Source organism: Hemitrygon akajei, chromosome 9 (assembly GCF_048418815.1).
Source record: "Hemitrygon akajei chromosome 9, sHemAka1.3, whole genome shotgun sequence".
Taxonomy (NCBI): domain Eukaryota; kingdom Metazoa; phylum Chordata; class Chondrichthyes; order Myliobatiformes; family Dasyatidae; genus Hemitrygon; species Hemitrygon akajei.
Window position 1 is genome coordinate 71,792,996 of NC_133132.1, and position 19,482 is coordinate 71,812,477.

The following is a 19,482-nucleotide window of genomic DNA, read 5'->3' on the forward strand; positions in this document are numbered from 1 at the left end:
ATTCTTAATAAAGACTGATGTCAAATAAATCATTGCCCAAAAATTTTTCTCAGTCTTTTGCATTGGAGTGTCACATCTGGCCTCCAATAAATCTTCAGCTCTATTTAGCTCGCTCACAATAAATATTCATGACAAGATCCTGAAAAACATGGACCATTTACGATACCTCCACCCTGGAAATTGCTGATGATATGACACATCAAGGTAGAGTAGAAGCATTCAGAATGGTATTAGGAACCTCAAGCCCGTACTTCATGGTCCCACAAAGTCCTGCATAAACAGCAAGAGAAGAGTACTGCCATGCAAAGTACCTACCCTCCTCCCTGCTCTGTGGGAAAAGCCCATCGTTTTGAACCTTGTTAGTCACATCAGAACTCCCAAAACTGGAATGAAAGCAAAAATTCATTTGATAAATGACATTAATGTTATTAAAATATTTTTTAAATTGTTGCTTTGGTATCAAGCATTTCTAGTTTAAAAATTAACTGATATTAAGCTATAGTTACTGAAAAGAATAATAGCTTACCTTGTCCTCCTTGTTCTTTATCTTCTATCACCTTTCCTTGCTGTGGGGTTTTGCCTGGTTAAAGGCCCATATTAAATACTAACTTGGTGTTTCAGCTATGCTGCTTTATAATTTCCTTAGATCACTTTCTATATCACTACAGGCCCTACCCCTCCTTTCACTTATCTACTCATTATTTGTATGCATATAGACTTCTGGATTTCCTTTTCATTTGGCTCCTTGTTCATTTTTTTCCCTTTTTCATTGTCTTTCTTATCTTGTTTGGCTACATTAGAATTACCTACATCCTACGCATTTGTTTTCTTTCATGGACTACACTACCTCCTCTGTAATCCAGGCTTCAATTTTCTTTAGATGTTGAATTGCAGTCAACAGGATGAGTTGAAATGTAAAAGACAGACAAATTGGAAAAAGGTGATTTCTGGACTGAAGGTATTATATCTGAATCCACGCAGTATACAGATTAAGATCGGTGAACTTGTAGCACAGTTACAGATTGGCATGTAGGATTTGTGGGCATCACTGAATTGTGGCTGAAAGAAGATTACAGCTGGGAGCTTAACATCCAAGAAAACACATTTTACCGATAGGACAGGCAGGTAGGCAGAGGGGGTGCTGTAGCTTTGTTGGTGAAAATCGAAATCAAGTCATTAGAAAGTGGTGATGTAGGGTTGGAAAGTGTTGAATCATAGTGGGTAGAGCTAAGGAACTGCAAAAGTAAAAAGACCCTGATGGGATTTATATACAGGCCCCCAGACAATAGTAAGGATGTAGTCTATAAATTACAATAGGGGATAGAAAACGTGTGCCAAAAGGACAAAGTTACAATAGTCGTAGCGGATATTAATATGCAGGTATATTGAGAAAATCAGGTTAGTGCTGGATCTAAAGAGGGTGATTTTTAGAAGAGATGTCTTCTAAAATTAGAAGAGAGAATTCTGAAAAGAGATGACTTTTTAGAGCAGATCATGGTTGAGCCCACTAGGGGATTAGATATTCTGGATTGGGTCTTGTGCAATGAACCAGAATTAATTAGAGAGTTTAAGGTAAAGGAACCCTTTGGGAAATGATCATAATATGATAGAATTCACCCTGAAATTTGAGAAGGAGAAGCTGAAGTCAGATGTATCAGTATTACAGTGGAGTAAAGAGAATTACAGAGGCATGAGAGAGGAGCTGGCCGAAATTGATTGGAAAAGAACACTGGCAGGAATGATGGCAGAAGAATGGCTGGAATTTCTGAAAGCAATTCAGAAGGTGCAGAATATACACATTCTAAAAGCAAGATGACACAGCAGTGGCGAACAAGAGGAGTCAAAGCCAGCATAAAAGTCAAAGAGAGGGCATATAATAGAGCTATAATTAGTGGAAAGTTAGAGGAATAGGAAGCTTTTAATAATCAACAAAAGGCAACTAAAAAATCATTAAGAAGGAAAAGATGAAATACAAAGGTAAGCCAGCCAGTAGTATTAAGGAGGATACCAAAAGTTTCTTCAGATACATAAAGTGTAAAAGAGAGGCAAGAGTGGATATCGAAGCACTGGAAAATGATGCCGGAGAAGTAGTCAAGGGGGACAAGGAAATGGTGGATGACTGAATAATTATTTTGCATCATTCTTCACCGTGAAAGATATTAACGGTATGCCAAAAGTTCAGGAGTGTCGGGTTGGAGTATGTGATTACTAATTGTATGCCATTACTAAAAAGAAGGTTCTTGGGATACTGAAAGTTCTGCAGGTTGGTAAGTCACTTGGACCAGATGGTATACACCACTGGGTTTTGAAAAAGGTGGCTGAAGAGATTGTGGAGACATTAGTTATGATCTAAGAATCAATTGATTCTGGCATGGTTCTGGAGGACTTGAAAACTGCAAATGTCGCAAAACTCTTCAAGAAGGGGGAGAGGCAGAAGAGAGGAAATTATAGGCCGGTTAGTCTGACTTCAGTGGTTGGGAAGATGTTGGGGTCGAGTGTTAAGGATGTGGTTTTACTGATATATTAGCATGGTAAGTGGAATGTTACCAGACCAGATTAAGCCAAATAGCTGGCAGTTGTGCAGCTGTTTCTATGACTACTATTACTTGACTAGTCCAATTCTTCTTACCAAGATTTGCGTTCCATAAACCCTTCATTCAGCAATAGCCCAAAGCAATATTGAGAACAGCTGTTCTATTGTTCTTTTTTTAAAAAAAAAACCTCCCTTGATCCATATATTTCTTCTGCTGTTATATTGCAGTACTGCAGGGTCTCAGCACTGCACTACCTGACGTACAATCCTTGATAATTGGCAAATGGAATCACCACAGATCCAAAGCCAGTGCAGACTGTAATCAAAGCAAGCCAGTGTCCTTACACCACCTTAGTTATGAATCCTTCTGGTTTCATTACTTCCCTAATTTGCAAAAGAAATTGAGATGATACACAGTACCACATTTATCATCTCCTTTCCAGAACCAAACTCAAAACCAGAACAGTTTCAGTCATCAGAATAGAAGTACGTAGGTGATTCTTGCATATGTGCTCATTTGAAGGACTAACTTCAAACTACAGAATCCTTTCTTAAAGCATACATATGGATAGGTCTTTCTATTAAATGTCCAGAGGCAAAGGCGCTTTATCAACCTGCCCCTAGATTAGTACCAAACCCTGCACCTCTGACAATAAAAATCAATAACCAGACACTGGCATTGTAGAATGTGAAACACTTTCTTTTTGTAGAGAAGTATTGGAAGAACAACCATGTGCTTAAACCCAGCAGTAAGCATGTGGTTTACTAGGCAGCAATGACATTTATCCTTCTACATATGTTATCAGAAGCTTTTCCAAATGCATTGGTTTGAATTCTATATTGATTGTTTAGATAAATGAGAAGCGATCTTTCTGAAATAAGATTCTGAGAGGGGTTGGGAGTGTGGATGCTGAGAGGAGGTTTCCCTCTGCTGTGAGGTGGGGGCAGGGAAGGAAGGTGGTATCTTGAACGAGGGGGCCAGTTTCAGAGTAAGGTATCATCCACTTAGACTGGAAAGACAAGAACTCTTTCCTCTAAGGGTCATGACTCATTGAAATTCTCTATCCCTTTTCTATACTCCCTTTTCACCTATGACTGCGTTCCTGTACATGGTTCTGACTCCATAATCAAGTTTGCAGACGACACCACGGTGGTTGGCCTGATCAGAAGGGATGATGAGATGGCCTACAGGGATGAGGTCCAGCACCTGGTCGTGTGGTGTGCCGACACAACCTTAACACCCAGAAGACCAGTGAGATCATTGTGGACTTCAGGCATGCTAGGAACCACACTCACATTCCAATCTACATCAAGGGAGCTGTAGTGGAGTGTGTATCAAGCTTCAAATTCCTTGGTGTTCACATTTCTGGGGATTTCACCTGGTCCCTGAACTCCCCCATCCTGATCAAAAAAGCACAACAGCACCTTTATTTCCTGCAGAGCATCAAGAAAGCTCATCTCTGTCCCAGGATACTGACAGACTTTTACTGCTGTACCAGTGAGAGCATACTCACCAACTGCATCTCAGTGTGATATGGCAATTGTCCCGTATCGGACTGCAAGCACTCCAGCCTGTGGTGAAAACTGCCCAGTGGATTATCGGCACTCAATTGCCCACCACTGAGAACATCTACCATAAATGCTGCCTGGGCAGGGCGAAAGGCATTATGAAGGATGCATCTCACCTTAATCATGAACTTTTTCCTCTCCTCCCATCCAGTAGGCGCTACAGGAGCCTCCACTCCCTCACCAGCAGGCACAGGAAGAGCTTCTTCCCTGAGGCTGTGACCCTGCTGAACCTCACATCACAAGCACTAAGCAGTATTGCACCCATATTGTACTGTCTCAGTACTTTTATATTTGTGTGCTGTAGCACTTACTTTTTATTCAGTTATTTTGTAAGTAACACTATTCTTTGCATTTCTCGTTAGATGCTAACTGCTTTTCATTTGGCTTTGTATCTGTACTCAGCACAGAGACAATAAAGTTGAATCTAATCTAATCTCAGAGGTATGAAATTAGAGAGATAACACTGAAATGTTATTTTAGACCTGTGTCTTAAATATATTCAAATGTTGTAAGTACAAGGAAATCAAGGTGGTGCAGGGGGTGAAGAGCACATGCAAAAGTGTTATTGAGGCCAAGTTCATTCATAATTTATTAAATGGCAGAGCAGGCTTGAGTGGTCCCGCTTATGTTTGTGTCTTTGATTTTATAAACTGGGAAAGTATAGATCCGTCTGTGAATGAATGATTTGTTTGTTAACATATTTATTAACTATTTGCATTGAAACTTTGTGCCTAATTCAAACACCTTTTCTTTATTTGTATAGAAAGCATTCCGGTCATAATTTCTGCGACTCCTGGTAAGATCACAGCAGGTACCACTGACGCAGCAGAGGCCACGAGGCTTCTGGCTGAGAAACGGCGAATAGCACGGGAGCAGAGGGAACGAGAAGAAGAGGAGAAAAGAGAACAGGAGGAGAAAGAAAGGTATGCTATTATTTTGATGTAGGTTAAAGGGCTTGTTATTTTCAAATTCCAGTAATACAATGTGAAATCAATATAAATCCAAAATTTGTCAACTATGTAGGTGGGTTTGCATTTTTCAGAAATCTAGCTAACGGGATTTTAATTGGGAACTTAATGTTTCCCCAACTAGCACCAAGGCCTGGTTTCATATTTCACTCTTTACAGACCTATTTTGGTTTTCAGTCCAGTAAAATTCTTATCCTTGTTTTCAGATTCCTGCCAAGTCTCAAACCTGAAGTTCAGAAATTCAAGTTTAATTGTCATTGAACCATACACGAATACCCATTGGTTACTTCAGAGCTGAGGTGCAAAGTACAGTACTAACCATCATACACAGCTCAAGGCACATAGAGCACAAATAAGATAATAAAAAAATACAGTTAATAGACAAAAATAGTCTAAGCCCCTGAGTCCATAAATGTTACAGCAGTGTTCAGTCAAATGCAATATAGCTCGTCTTCTGCCAAGCAGGACAACATATAAAACCTCTCTATTTGCAGCCCTGTAGCTGCAATTTTTTTTCCTGAACTAGTGTTCGTTTCAAAACTACTATTAAAACTAACGCAATAATTATGATCCTTAAAAATCATTGCTTTTAATCTTTTGTTTTTCTGGGAATACGTCAATAAAAAGAAATTGGCAAATATAAAGACATTATTAAGTCTTTGAAACTTATGGTAAATCAGTTCCAAGTGTGGGAACGTGATTGAGATGGTGGTATTGGAAGAAATTTCCCAGAGTGATTGCAAATACTATTTATGAACAATGTTTTAATGAAAGGATAGGAATGTAAAGATGAAAAACAACTGTATCATGGATTTTGAAACCAAAGTATAAAAAATGTATCATTATGTTCTTAAACTATAAAAATGGTCTCTTGATGGAAGCCTTAACTCAAATCAGATGTTAAACCATCTACTGACTTGGGCAATGAACTGAATGTGGCAAAGCTGCCCTAGTGCTATCAAAGTTATCACCCTAAATGTGTGTCGACAGATGATTAATTTGGGAGAGTTATCTGAGTGATGAATCAAACAGCAGTCTAATTGTATTCTGAGAATTGCACCTTACAAACAGTATGCTAGATTCCATCACAATCCCATTCACAGGACAGACACACCAAGGGCAGAGATGGCAGTACCTTTCTGGTAGCTCTGGAATTTATCATTAGTAACTACAGAAGGGGGGCTCTGTGCTTGGGGTTGCACGGTAGCATAGTGGTTAGTGGAACACAGTGGTCCCCAACCATGTGCAAAGCATGTGCTACCGGGCCACGAGGAAACGATATGAGTCAGCTGCACCTTTCCTCATTCCCTGTCACGCCCACTGTTGAACTTGAATGCACGCGAAGTCATTACCCACGCGAGGTCATCAGTCGCCTAAACGTGGTGATATCCTAGCTCAAGGGATCACTGGTTGGCCTCGGGTAACTGGCTGCCTCATGTGGCCAGCAAGAAGTGCAGTTGCTACTGGCCTGGAGCACAGACAGATGGGCACTGCCTCTGAACCTGTTTAGCACACTGAGTGTTCGTGGAGAACCCGGTGCTAAAATATTTGCAGATGACCTAATTCGGGCTCAGGGTTTCTCGTAAGTAGCTGAGCAGCTTCCTTGCTGCGATCTACTGAAAGTCATCCCTCGAGCCAAACTTTTGTCATCTGATAGATCCTACCTACCTACCTACAAGGAGGGCGGGCACACGCCCTGTCGCACTCATCGCTTGGTCACTCTCTCCGGACTGTGACCACTGCAGCCCTGGCATGGGGACCTCCGGCCTTTACCTTGTCCTCTCACCCCACCCACGACCAGCCGCACCTGGCCAAGGCGTCTAGCGGCGGGTGGGAGGCTGGAGTTCGGGCCCGGAGGCTGTCTAATGAGGCAATGAAGCCCTCAAAACTGCTTCGACACCTTGAGTCCAAGCACCCTGCACTTAAAGACAAACCTGTTGAGTTTTTTGAGCGAAAAAATACATGAGCAAGTGGGACAGAAGCAAGTGCTGAGAGCCACGAAACTAAATTGTGGAATAGACTGGATATAAGGAACCCCCTTCGAGTATCACTGTCTCCCATCACCCCTTGTTGCAGGGAAACAAGCCCAGGGCTCCCACTGATTCAGCAATATTGGTGTGTAGCAATGATTTTATATGTTCATACGAGGAAAATAGCAGTGTGTTTAATATCCAAACATTACTTAAAATGTTATGATGCTATTGACTTATAAGTGAGTTATAATTGACTTACCACTATATTCATGCGAGGAAAATATGCGCTGTGTGTTTAAATTAAGTTCAGTAGATAAACCCTTTTAGAAACAAAATTGAGTGTATTAGCCACTTATAAGTGACTTGTAGTTGACTTATCTATATTCCGGTCGTGATTAACACCCCCACCCCCCGTCGGCCGGTCTGCAAGAATATTATCAATATTAAACCAGTCCACCGTGCAAAAAGTTGGTGACCCCTGGTGTAACACTATCACAGCACCAGCGACCTGGGCTCAACTCCCCCTGCAGTCTGTGAGAGGTTTGAATGTTCTCCCCATAACCTCTTGGGTAACCTCCAGCTGCTCTGGTTTCCTCCCACATTCTGGTGAAGAATGGGTTAGTAGATAAATAGGTCACATGGGTATAATTGTGTGGCTTGGGCTTGAGGGCCAGAAGGGCCTGTAACTGTGGTGTATCTCGAAATAAGTCTGACTTGGGATAAAATGCTCCTGAGGTAATGAATTGGTTTCCCCATCATGAGCAAACTTTCTGGGGACACTGTCCACCCAGTTCAAACATTATGTTCTCTGGTGCAAAAATCAAACCAAATGAGTGGACTTAAAATAGATCTTGTAGCTCAACTGGGTATCCATAAAATATTCTGGATCATAAGGAGTAGCAGCAGTTTGTCAGCTATAACCACAGCCGGGCATTTGCCTTGCTTTACTATTTCTATCAAACTAGTAAGTAGCCCTTCTTTATAAATAGTATGGATAGGTTTTTCCTTGACAAAGTAGCGAATCAGCAGGTATTTAAGAAAAAATGATTACGTGGAAGGCCATATTTACTGCAGAGGTTATCAAAACTATCAAATATATTATCAGTGTACAAATCCTTAATGCATTTAAAACAGCTCAAACCCCATTGCCCTCTAAAAACTGAAATTGAGTGTGGAGGGAAGAAATAGATGGTTTCTATGAATGGGACCCAAAACTGAAGCTGATGTGAACTTACAGTGGCAGCAAAATTGATTAAAAGTTTTGAGGATGGAGAGCACGACCGGGTTAGATGTGAACTGAGAGGATTTCAATGGCAAGGAAGAATACACTAAAGCTGGGAGAGACGAAGAGTGGCAAGACCATGTCTCAAGCAGGCACCAGTTTATATCCAAAATAATACCTTTTGAATGTTCAATGCCCAGTAATTATGAATAAAGCTAGGAAGGCCCATTCCACCTATGTCATGACCTCTTTGGAGAGTGCGCTTATTAACCCTTGGGACCTTATTTTCCCAAATAAAGGAGGTTGTAGCTTGGTTGACTGATTTGAAAAATAACTTGGATAAGAAAACTGGCAAGCAGTGGAACAAATAAAGAAATCTGGGAAGTATAGTCATTTTCACTGATTGAATTCTCTCAGCTATAGTAAGGGGTAAACTGCACCATCTCTCAAAATCAGCCTTCATTTGGCTAACCTGAGGCCTGTAGTTAGCTTCAAACAGAGATGTAAAAGAGCAAGTAACATGTATTCCCAGGTATACAAAACCATCTTGAGATAAAGGAAAAGGCAAAGGTTCCTGTCGGATCTGTAGGGCCAAATTATTAATGGGAAAGCATTTGCTTTTCTGAAGGAGGAAGGACAGATCTAATCTGGTTAACTAATATTTAATTGGATTTCAAACATTAGCAAAATGACAGCAGATATCATTGTTAAGCGGTACTAACTAACATTCTCATCACTGGTGTTTAGTTTGGGTTTCTTCAACATAACCTGATTTTGGACCACTTTAGAGCCTTGTTCCAAACATAAGATATAGACTTAGGCCTTTTGGCCTATCAAGTCTACTCCACCATTTCATCATGGTTGATCCATTTCCCCCCTCAACCTTAAACTCCTGCCTTCTCCCCCAACAGCTGAATTAAAGAAAAAGAATGCAAATGACTGCCCTTAGTATCAAGGCATCATTTGATCAAGGAGAGATGGTGTCAGTATAAGTAGGCATGAAAGAGAAAATACTCCAGCGGTTGAAATTATATTTTGTGCAAAGAATTTTGGTTCTTGAGAATCAAGCAACCCATCTCCAAGAAGTTCCTTAGAATAGATTTCCTGGCCCAGCCATCTTCAGCTGCTACTTCTATGAATTACCTTACATCATGAAGTGAGAAGCAGAGATATTATTTGAAGTTTACACAATGCACAATGGTGGTGCCTGCCATCTACAAAATTCACAATGGTTGCCTAGGCATCTCTTACTGCATTTCACAAAATCACTACATCTGCCACCAAGGAAATCAAAGGTGATAGATGTGTGAAACTCTACCATCTCCTATTTTCTCTTCAAGCTGCAGGCTGGTCAGCCTTGGAAATATATCGTCATTCTTCCATCACGATTGGACCAATATCACTGAATATCCAGCAAACAGATGGTTTATCTCTCTTGGGTAGGCTGTAGTGGTTCAAGAAGGTGGCTCAACACCAACACTTCAAGGGCAATTTGAGCAATAATCGGCGGTCCTACTGATGATTGCCCACATTCTGAAAAATAAACAACTAAAGACAAAATTTAAAGGAGGTTTTTTAAAAAGTTTTTCAGGATAAGCTATTTAGATATTTTAATTGTTATAGCTATTTTAACAGCATACAGACTTGGAAAGAATATGCTTTTGACCCTGATTGGATTCTCTTTAGATAACTTGCCCCTGGTGTTTATTTCATGTGGTTTATATGTTGTATGGATCAGGCTCTCAAAATAAGACTTCTGACCTGCATAATTCTGGATTCATTCTTTGCTATTTCTTCTGGTTTTTGAAATATAAAAGATCCTGATGATACCATGTAATTTGAAAATAGTTGAGTTTACACTCAGTGGGCACTTTCTTAGGTATGCTGGTACACCTGCTTGGTAATGCAAATAACTAATCAGCCATCACATGGCAGCAACTTAATGCATAAAAAAAGGAGGCATGTTCAAGAGGTTCAGTTGTTATTCAAACCAAACATCAGAATGGGGAAGAAATGTGATACAAGTGACTTTGACTGTGGAATGATTGTTGGTGCCAGACAGGGTGGTTTGAATATCTCAGAAACTACTAATTTGGGATTTTCACACACACAACAGTCTCTACAGTTTAGATAATGGTGCGAGAAACAAAAAAAAGTCCAGTGATTGGCAGTTCTATGGGTGAGAAAGCCACGTTAATGAGAGAGGTCAGAAGAGAATGGCCAGACTGGTTCAAGCTGACAGGAGGGCGACAGTAACTCAAATAACTATGCATTACAACAGTGGTGTGCAGAAGAGCATCTTTGAATGCACCACATGTTGAACCTTGAACTGAATATTCTATGTAGCAGAAGATTCCACTGGGTTCAACTCTGTACCTAATAAAGTGGCCATTGAGTGTGTATCTGAGCCAGACAAAGTCATAGGCAGTTTTGAATTTGAATGTTTTCTGTTAGATGTAGGTAATGTAAATTGGTCAGTGATACAATATCTACAGATCAGCCTGTTATTTTGGACATTGGGTGATTTAACTTATTCATGAGTTAGGTGTCCGATCTCAGTGTATTGCTTGCTTGAGCTTCTGTATTTGTTACTCTTTAAAGGCTTTGGAATAGAATTTGATAACAGGCATTGTCATTCTTCGTGACACTCTTAAGTACCTTTAGCATTTAAGTCAGTAAAGAATCTAGCACAATTCTCTACTAGAGTGGATCATATCCAAGTTCTTTAATGGGACATTTCATGGAAAAGATATTGAGTATTGTCATGGAATATATTGGTGCCATCTCCAGAGCTGAACACTAATATATCATTGTCACCTTTCCATCTGTTGAATAATGCAAAATAAAAACACACTGAGTAAGGAAAGAAGCACACTTCTGTGGGTGTTACACCAAATTGCTATGAGCATCACCTGTAAAGTCTCTGCATGCATGTGCCATTAGTTGAGCATAACTTTGGTTATGCTCCACAATTTTTGGAGTTGGACAGGTACATTCCATAGCCTTTTTTTTTCCTGAATTGAGTTCAAAGTAAATTATTATTACAGTGCTGCACATGTGTGTCACCATATACAACACTGAGATTAATTTTCTTGTGGACATACTCAATAAATCCAATGACCGTAGTAGAATCAATAAAAGACTGCACCAAATGGGGGTTCAGTCAGTGTGCAAAAAACAAACTGCGTAAATACAAAAAGAAAAATAATAACAATAAATAAATTAGCCATAGATAATCGAGAACATGAGATGAAGAGTCCTTGAAAACGAGTCCGTAGCTTGTGGGAATATTCAGTGAGGTTATCTCCTTTGGTTCAAGAGCCTGATGGTTGAAGGGTAATAACTGTTCCTGAACCTGGTGGTGTAAGTGCTGCAGCTCCTATATCGCATACCTGGTGGCAGCAGCAAGAAGAGAGAATGATGTGGGTGGTGGAGGTCCCAGATGATGGATGCTGCTCTCTTGCAATAATGATCCATGTAGATGTGCTCAGTGATGGGGAGGGCTTTACCCATGATGGACTGGGCTGTGTCCACTACTTTTTGTAGGATTTGTTCATTTAAGGGCATTGATGTTTCCATACCAGACTGTGATGTAGCCAATCAGTATACTCTTCCTCCACACATCTTTAGAAGTTCATCGCAGTTTTAAATGTCATTCCAAATCTTCACAAACTCCTAAGGAAGTAGTGGTGCTGCTGTGCTTTCTTCGTAATTGTTCTTGCATGCAGGGTCCAGATTAGGTCCCCTGAAATGATAACACTAAGACATTTAAAGTTGCTGACCCTCTCCAGCTCTTCTTCCCTGATGAGAACTGGCTCATTGACCTCCGATTTCCTCTTCCTGAAGTCAATAATCAGCACCTTGGTCTTGCTGACATTGAGTGAGAGGTTGCTGTTGAGACACCACTCAGCCAGATTTTCAATCTCCCTTTTATACAGTGATTCATCACCACTTTTGATTCAGCCTACAACAGTGGTATCATCGGCAAACTTAAATATAGCATTAGAGCTGTGTTTAGCCACACAGTCATTAGTGTAATACAAGTGGAGGAGGGGCTAAGCACACAACTTTGTGGATACATGTGCTGATGGAGGTTGAGGAGGAAATGTTGCCAATTTGCGCTCATTGTGGTCTACAAGTGAGGAATTTGAAGATCCAATTGCACAAGGAGGTATTGAAGCCAAAGTGTTGAAGCTTATTGATTAGTTTTGAAGGGATGATGGTATTGAATGCTGAATTATAGTCAGTAAAGACCATCCTGATGTATGCACCTTTGCTGTCCAGATGTTTGAGCATTGAGTGAAAAGCCAATGAAATGGCATTTGCTGTGGACTTGTTGTGCTGGTAGGCAAATTGGATTAGATCTGAGTTGCTTCTCAGACAGGATTGCTATGTTTCATCGCCAACCTCACAAAACACTTCAACAGTGTGAATGTAAATACTACTGGACATGAGTCATTGAGGCAGGTTACCATGTTCATTTTGGCGAACGGTATAATTGAAGCATGTGTGTACCTCAGACTGCAGAAGCGAAAGGTTAGAGATCTTGGTGGATACTCCAGTCAGTTGAACAGCACATGGCTTTAGGCACCCCATCTGGGCTGGATGCTTTCCATGTTTTCACTTTCTTGGGAGGCTATTGTTAGTGATGGCTGCACTTTGGATGAGTGGGTAAGACCTTGTGGATTCAAGAATTTGTTTTATTTTTGTGTACAGAGAGTCATTGGCTTTCAGTTTGAGCATTCATAGCATGTATTTGTCAGCATTTTCAAAGATGAGTACAGATTATCTAATGTTTGGTGTAATTATTAAAATGGAAGTATCCTTTAGACATCTGCATGTTCTTTAGAGAAATAGTTTCAATGTGGTGGCTCTTTTATTCTGCAAACATGAAAACTTTTTTGGTTTCCTGTTAAATAAAGGCAAATGAAGGAAGAAATACTGCGGCGAAAGCAAGAAGAGAAAGCTCGCCGTGAAGAGGAAGCGCGAAGACTTGAAGAGGAAAAGAGACTTCAAGAAGAACAGCAAAAACTTGAAGAGGAGCAAAGACTTCTACTGGAAAAGGCTGAAAGAGACAGAGAAGAAAGGGAGCGCTTACAAAAGCAAGTGAGTTTATTTTATTATTTCTGCATACAAGATTTGCATTCTTGCAGTGTCATCATTTGTGTAATCTGAAAAGTAACTTGTCTTGCAAACTAATCACGTAAATGTTAATTATCCATGTGATTTGAGGGAAATTGCATCTGTACTTAAAGATTGCTTAAGCTTATAAGATTGTTGCCATATTTTGAATAATCTTTCTAGCAAGATTTCACCAAAACAAGATAAAATAAAGAAAAAAGATTGAACAAATTCACCCTAGTGGGTATTCTGTCCCTTTAACAAACGTAAACAATTTGCTCCATCATAACTTGCTACTCATTGTCAAGTTTCATTCTTGTGCTTTATGATGGATAACAACTAGTTCTTACTTGTGTTATGTACCCCGTAACTGGGTGACTTACCAGCAAAGATAGAGAGGTCCGCTGAAGTCTGATGGTACTATTTTCAAACGTTTTTATTTATAAAGGGGCACAAACGTATGGTTAATACAAAACATTCAGATCATATACGTCATCAATACTCAATCTAAAGCACAGGTATAGTAATAATCAATCAGAAATAAGCTCTATCATTGTCTAGGGGATAATACTGAGTCCAATGGAAATATAAAAGTCACTCAGAAATCTGCAGGCTTTTCCGTTTGGGAACCGCTGGCATTTCACGTGTTGGAGAGAGGGATTGGTGAGAGAAAGGAACACTTGCCCGTTGTCTTTGCGAAGCAAATCCCTGTTGTTAGTTAAAAACGGTTTTTCCTTTGGTTTCAGCCACAGACTCCCGATCCGGAATCTAACGCACGTGGCCTCCAAAATGGCTTCCCGCTCTGATGGGAAGCGCTTTCGTGTTTTCTTAGTGTGTTTTCTTGGTGCGTCTCAAGGGCCGCCTCGGCAGCCCACCTTTTATTGGGACTTGCAGGGTTGTAGCTGTCAATCAGGGTGGGGTGAGGCAATCTCTCCTCATCTCCCAGCCCACGTTGCCCTGAGGGTTTGCACGTAACCCAGTCCCCATTCCACAAAGGTGTCTCCAAGAGACAATGGCCATTTCCGTGGCTTTTGTCTGGCTGAGAGGCCAGACCACATTCCAAAACCTTGAGGCCTCTCCCTCACTCTCCTGAGTCCAATTCAGCACGTCGCTCTCTCTCTTGGGTCATTGACCCCCCCCCCTTCACTAGGCTCTTGCGATTCTCACAAATGAGGGGGCTGGGGTCATAACACTTGCCACAACTCAGCCGTCAAAAATTATCATGATATGCAATCACGTACTAGCAGCCATTCTCATCTAATAATATGCTCATCTTACTGCAGGATTGCAACTTGTTGTCATGCCATATTATGAGTATGGTAGATTCCAGTTAATTGGGACTTATCAGGACCAGTACATTCTGACCCAATTAAGTGGCTGCTCTAATTAGCCAAACTACCATTTTACTGAGTAACAAATTATGTATTTAAATGAAATGCAGAGCACTAACAACCCTGCTACAGTACTATATAAAATGGTAGTTTCTAATAGTTATCAACTGAGGAATTCATCCATAGTGTATGCTGCCGTGTTCTTTAGGTTAACTGAACAAAATCAGTGCAGACACCTACTATAGAAAATGGACTGCAGTTATGCAATGCTTTTGATTATTGCATCCTCCAAGTCTTCATTTTCACTGTAACATTCAAAATAATTGTTGATACCTTTGAATTCTTTAGTGCTTCTAATTTGTTGAAGTAGTGAAATTGTTTCATTTCCATTTCTGGCATTTTATGGGGAGCAGGCAGGAGAATGGGGTTGAGACAGAAATGGATCAGCCATGATGAAATGGTGGAGCAAGCTCAATGGTCAGATGGCCTAATTCTGCTGCTATGTCTTATGGTCTAATTAATTTAATCCTCCTCACCATTCAAAGCAAACAAATAAGGAGAAAAAGACAATATCCTTTTGATAATGCATCGCGTGACATGATGCTTGTAAAATTCATCCACATTGCTGCAAAGTTAAATTACCATGTCTGCATTTGCACTTCTTCCAATCTGGTGTATTGTATTTGGGTCTTGTAATGTGGTCTTCTGTGCACTGGAGAAACCAAGCACAGATTGGACACCTTAAAGCTCTTCGCTTCTTTCTCAATTCACTAACCTCATCAACACTGGAGATCTCCCCTCCACCGCCACCAACCTTATAGTTCCCTTACCCTGCATTGCTCATTTCTACCTTGTCCAAAGACCAGTCTGTCCAGGAAGGTCCATTGTTTCTGCCTGCTCCTGCTCCACTGAACATAGCTTGACTCCATTCTATCTCCCTTGAATTCATTTCTTTCCCACCTACAATGGCGACAATTCACATGCCCTCAATCTCCTCAACGGCTTTCAATTCCCTGGCCCTGACTGCCTTATTTTAACCATGGATGCCCAGTCCCTGTATACTTACAACCCCACACTAAGAAAGCTTTAATGTTCTCTGCTTTCTTGGCAACAGATGCAACCAATTCTCCTTTTCCTTCACCATCATCCTCCACCTAGCGGAACTGGCACATCTCACTTTCTCCAAACTCAAAGGGTAGCGATGGTTCTGGTCACCTGCTAAAGCTATGCCTGCCTCTTTAGCTATGTAGAACAGTCCATGTTCCAAGCCTTCTCTAGTAATGCTCCCCAACTCCTTCTGCGCTACATTGACAACTGCATTGGTACTGCTTCATGCATCCATATGGAGTTCGTCAATGTTATCAACTTTGCCTCCAACTTCCACCCTGCCCTTAAATTCACTTGGTCCATTTCTGACATCTCTCTCCCCTTTCTCAATCACTCTGTCTCCATCTCTGGAGGCAAATTGTCCACCAATATCTTTCATAAACCTACTGATTCCCATGGCTATCTTGACTTATACCCTTCTCCACTCTTTCTCCTGTAAAATTGCTATTCTCTTTTCTCACTTCCATCTCTATTGCATTTGTTCCCAGGATGAGGTTTTCCTTTCTAGGACATTAGAGATGTTTTTCAAAGAATAGGGTTTCTCTTCCTCGAATATTGATGCTGCCCTCATCTACATCTGAATTGAATTGACTTACTTACAACCTTCATATTCATGAGGAGTAAAAATCTTTACGTTACGTCTCTATCTGAATGTGCGATGTGCAATTTATAGTAATTTATAATAAATAGTATGTACAATAGGAGAGTCAATATAACATAGAAATACAATTATTTCAACATGAATTAATCAGTCTGATGGCCCGTTGGAAGAAGCTGTCCCGAAGTCCGTTAGTCCTGGCTTTTATGCAGCAGTACCATTTCCTGGATGGTAGCAGCTGGAACAGTTTGTGGTTGAAGTGACTCGGGTCTCCAATGATCCTTCAGGTCCTTTTTACCCACCTGTCTTTGTAAATGTCTTGAATAGTGGAAAGTTTACATCTACGGATGTGCTGGACTGTCCGCACCACTCTCTGCAGAGTCCTGCGATTAAGGGAGGTACAGTTCCCATACCAGGCAGTGATGCAGCCAGTCAGGATGCTCTCAATTCTGCCCCCATAGAAAGTTCTTAAGATGTGGGGGCTCATACCAAATTTCAACTGTCTGAGGTGAAAGAGGCGCTGTTGTGCCTTTTTCACCACACAGCCGGTATGTACAGACCACGTGAGATCCTCGGTGATGTGTATGCTCCTTCATTTCGCAGACACCCACTCCATCTTCCCATTGCCTTAACAGGGATAGAGTTCCACCTGTCCCCATGAGCTTCTGCATCCAACACATCATTTGCCACAACTTCCATTATCTTCAATGGGGTCCCACCATCAAACATATCTGTACCTCCCCCCCCCCCCCTTTCTCTGCTTTCCACAGTGATTCCCTTGTTTATCCATCCCTCCCCACTAATCTCCTTCCTGGTACATATCTCTGCAAGTGACAAATACTACACCTGGCTATTCACCTCCTCCCCTCACCTCCATTTAGAGCCCCAAGCAGTCCTTGCAAGTGAGGCAACACTTCACCTGCAAATCTGTTGGGGTCTCCTACTATATCAGCTGATCCTCTGGGGCTTCCTTACATTGGTGAGGCCCATCATAAATTGGGGGACCACTTTGTTGAGCACCCCCACTCCATCTGCAAAGAGCAGAATTTCCCGGTGGCAAACCATTTTAATTCCTATCCCCATTCCCATTCCAACATGTCAGTTCATGGCCTCCTCTTCTGCCACAATGAGGCCATTCTCATATTCCATCCAGGTAGCCTCCTTCAACCTGATAGCATAATCATTAAGTTCTCCTTCTGGTAACTTTGTTTTTTCTCCCCATTCCCTCTTCTGTTCCCCACTCTGGTCCCTTACTTCTCATCTCCTCATCTGTCTATCTCTCCCCCCACCCCCCCAAGTGCCTCTCCTCCTTCCCTTTCTCTTATGGTCCACTCACCTGTCCCGTCAGATTCCTCCTCCAGCCCTTTGCTTTTTCCATCTTTCGCCTCTCAGCTTCTTATTTCATCACCGCCCCCTCCCCTTCCCCACACACCTGGCGTTAGCTATCAGCTTTAACTTGTCCTCCTTCCCTTCTGATCATCTTTTTATTCAGGCATCTTTCTCCTTTGTGGTTCTGATTAAAGGGTCTTGGCTCTTTATTCATTTCCATAGATGCTGCCTGAACTGCTGAGTTCCTCCAGCGTTTTGTGTGCATTGCTCTAGATTTCCTGCATCTGCAGAATCTCGTGTTCACTTATTGGGTTTATAGAGCTCCTATATTATTGGGTTTATAGGCATGTCCCTCAGCCTCACCATTCAGCACTGTGCAAAAGTCACATGTAAACAAAAATTATGTAAAGCGAAGATGCTTTCAAAAATAATGAAATGTAAAGCTTCTAAAATATAAAAAAATTACTATAAAAATGATAAACTGTAAAAAGTGAAATCAAATCAGTATTTGGTGTGACCACCCTTTGCCTTGAAAACTGCCTCAGTTCTCTTAAGTACACTCTAATGCAGTTTTATAAGAAAATCAATTGGTAGGTTATTGGAAGCACCTTGGAGAACTTGCCACAGTTCTTCTACAGACTTTGGCTTTCTTTTGTTTCTCCAAGACAGCCTCGATGATGTTGAACTCAGGGCTCTGTGGAGGCCTTACCATCTAAAAACATATATAAAAAAAATTCTAGGGTGCCTAAAACTTTTGCACAGTATATGACACACGACATAGACAATGAAGCTTAATGTGCTGGTAAATGTCTCATTAAGTCATGTGGACTTATCAAAAATATCCCTTTTCCTGTAAACTAACATATTTGAATTACTCCAGCTTCCATGCACTAGTTGGGGTAGAAGTAGGAGGAGAAGGCAGATGAATGTATGACTGGAGATGGTTCAGGAGGGAAGAATTCAGATCCTTGGACCATTGAGATCTATTCTGGGGCAGCAGTGACCTGTGGAAGAGTGATGAATTGGACTTGAACTGAGTGAGGCTGATATCATGAAGGAGAAATTTGGTAGATTATTCCAGGAAAGATTAATTGAACCCCACAGTGGAATGGTAGTGTGGCAGTTGAGAATGTTGATAAAGAAATTCAAGAAAGCAAGTCTATAGGCAGGACAGGGAGAGAAAAGGTAAGGTCTCATAGACTAAACTACCATTTATTTCAATGCAAGGAGTGACAATTAAGGCAAAAGATATCGGGAATGGATAAATAAATGTGATTGTGATATAGGTATTACATAAGCAGGGCTGAGGGATAAGCAGGACTGGCAGCTCAGTGTTCTGGGGTACAGATGATACAGGCATGATAGGAGTGGAGGTAAGAGAGGGAAAATAGTGTTTTTGATAGGGGGGGGGGAAACATCATGGTAGTACTATGAGCAGAACTCGAGGGAATGTCCAGTAAGGCTATGTGGGTACAACTTCGAAACACTGATGGGATCGTAGTATGGCACTCCAGTTGTCACTGGGAATGTAAAGAGATCACAGATACTTGGAGGAATGATAGAGATGTAGTAGTAGCTGATTTTTAACTTCCCCAGTATTAATTAGGACTGCCGTTGTGCTAAGTGATTAAGATAGAGCAGAATTTAAGTGTAACAAACAGAAAATGCTGAAGGAGCTCAGCAAGTCAGGGTGCATCTGTAGAGAAGAATAAACAATTGTTGTTTTGGGTT

The 19,482-nt window shown here is 41.1% G+C and overlaps 1 protein-coding gene across 5 annotated transcripts in view; it reads left to right on the forward strand.

Annotated features, from left to right (window-relative positions):
* Nucleotides 1-19,482, forward strand: part of map7b (microtubule-associated protein 7b) — a 160,529-nt gene that overhangs the window by 113,879 nt on the left and 27,168 nt on the right. For all 5 annotated transcript variants that reach the window (XM_073056298.1, XM_073056296.1, XM_073056297.1 and 2 more), the window contains 2 exons: nucleotides 4,866-5,025; nucleotides 13,188-13,371. In XM_073056298.1, coding sequence (XP_072912399.1) covers nucleotides 4,866-5,025; nucleotides 13,188-13,371 — 344 coding nt within the window. The remainder of the gene's footprint in view (nucleotides 1-4,865; nucleotides 5,026-13,187; nucleotides 13,372-19,482) is intronic.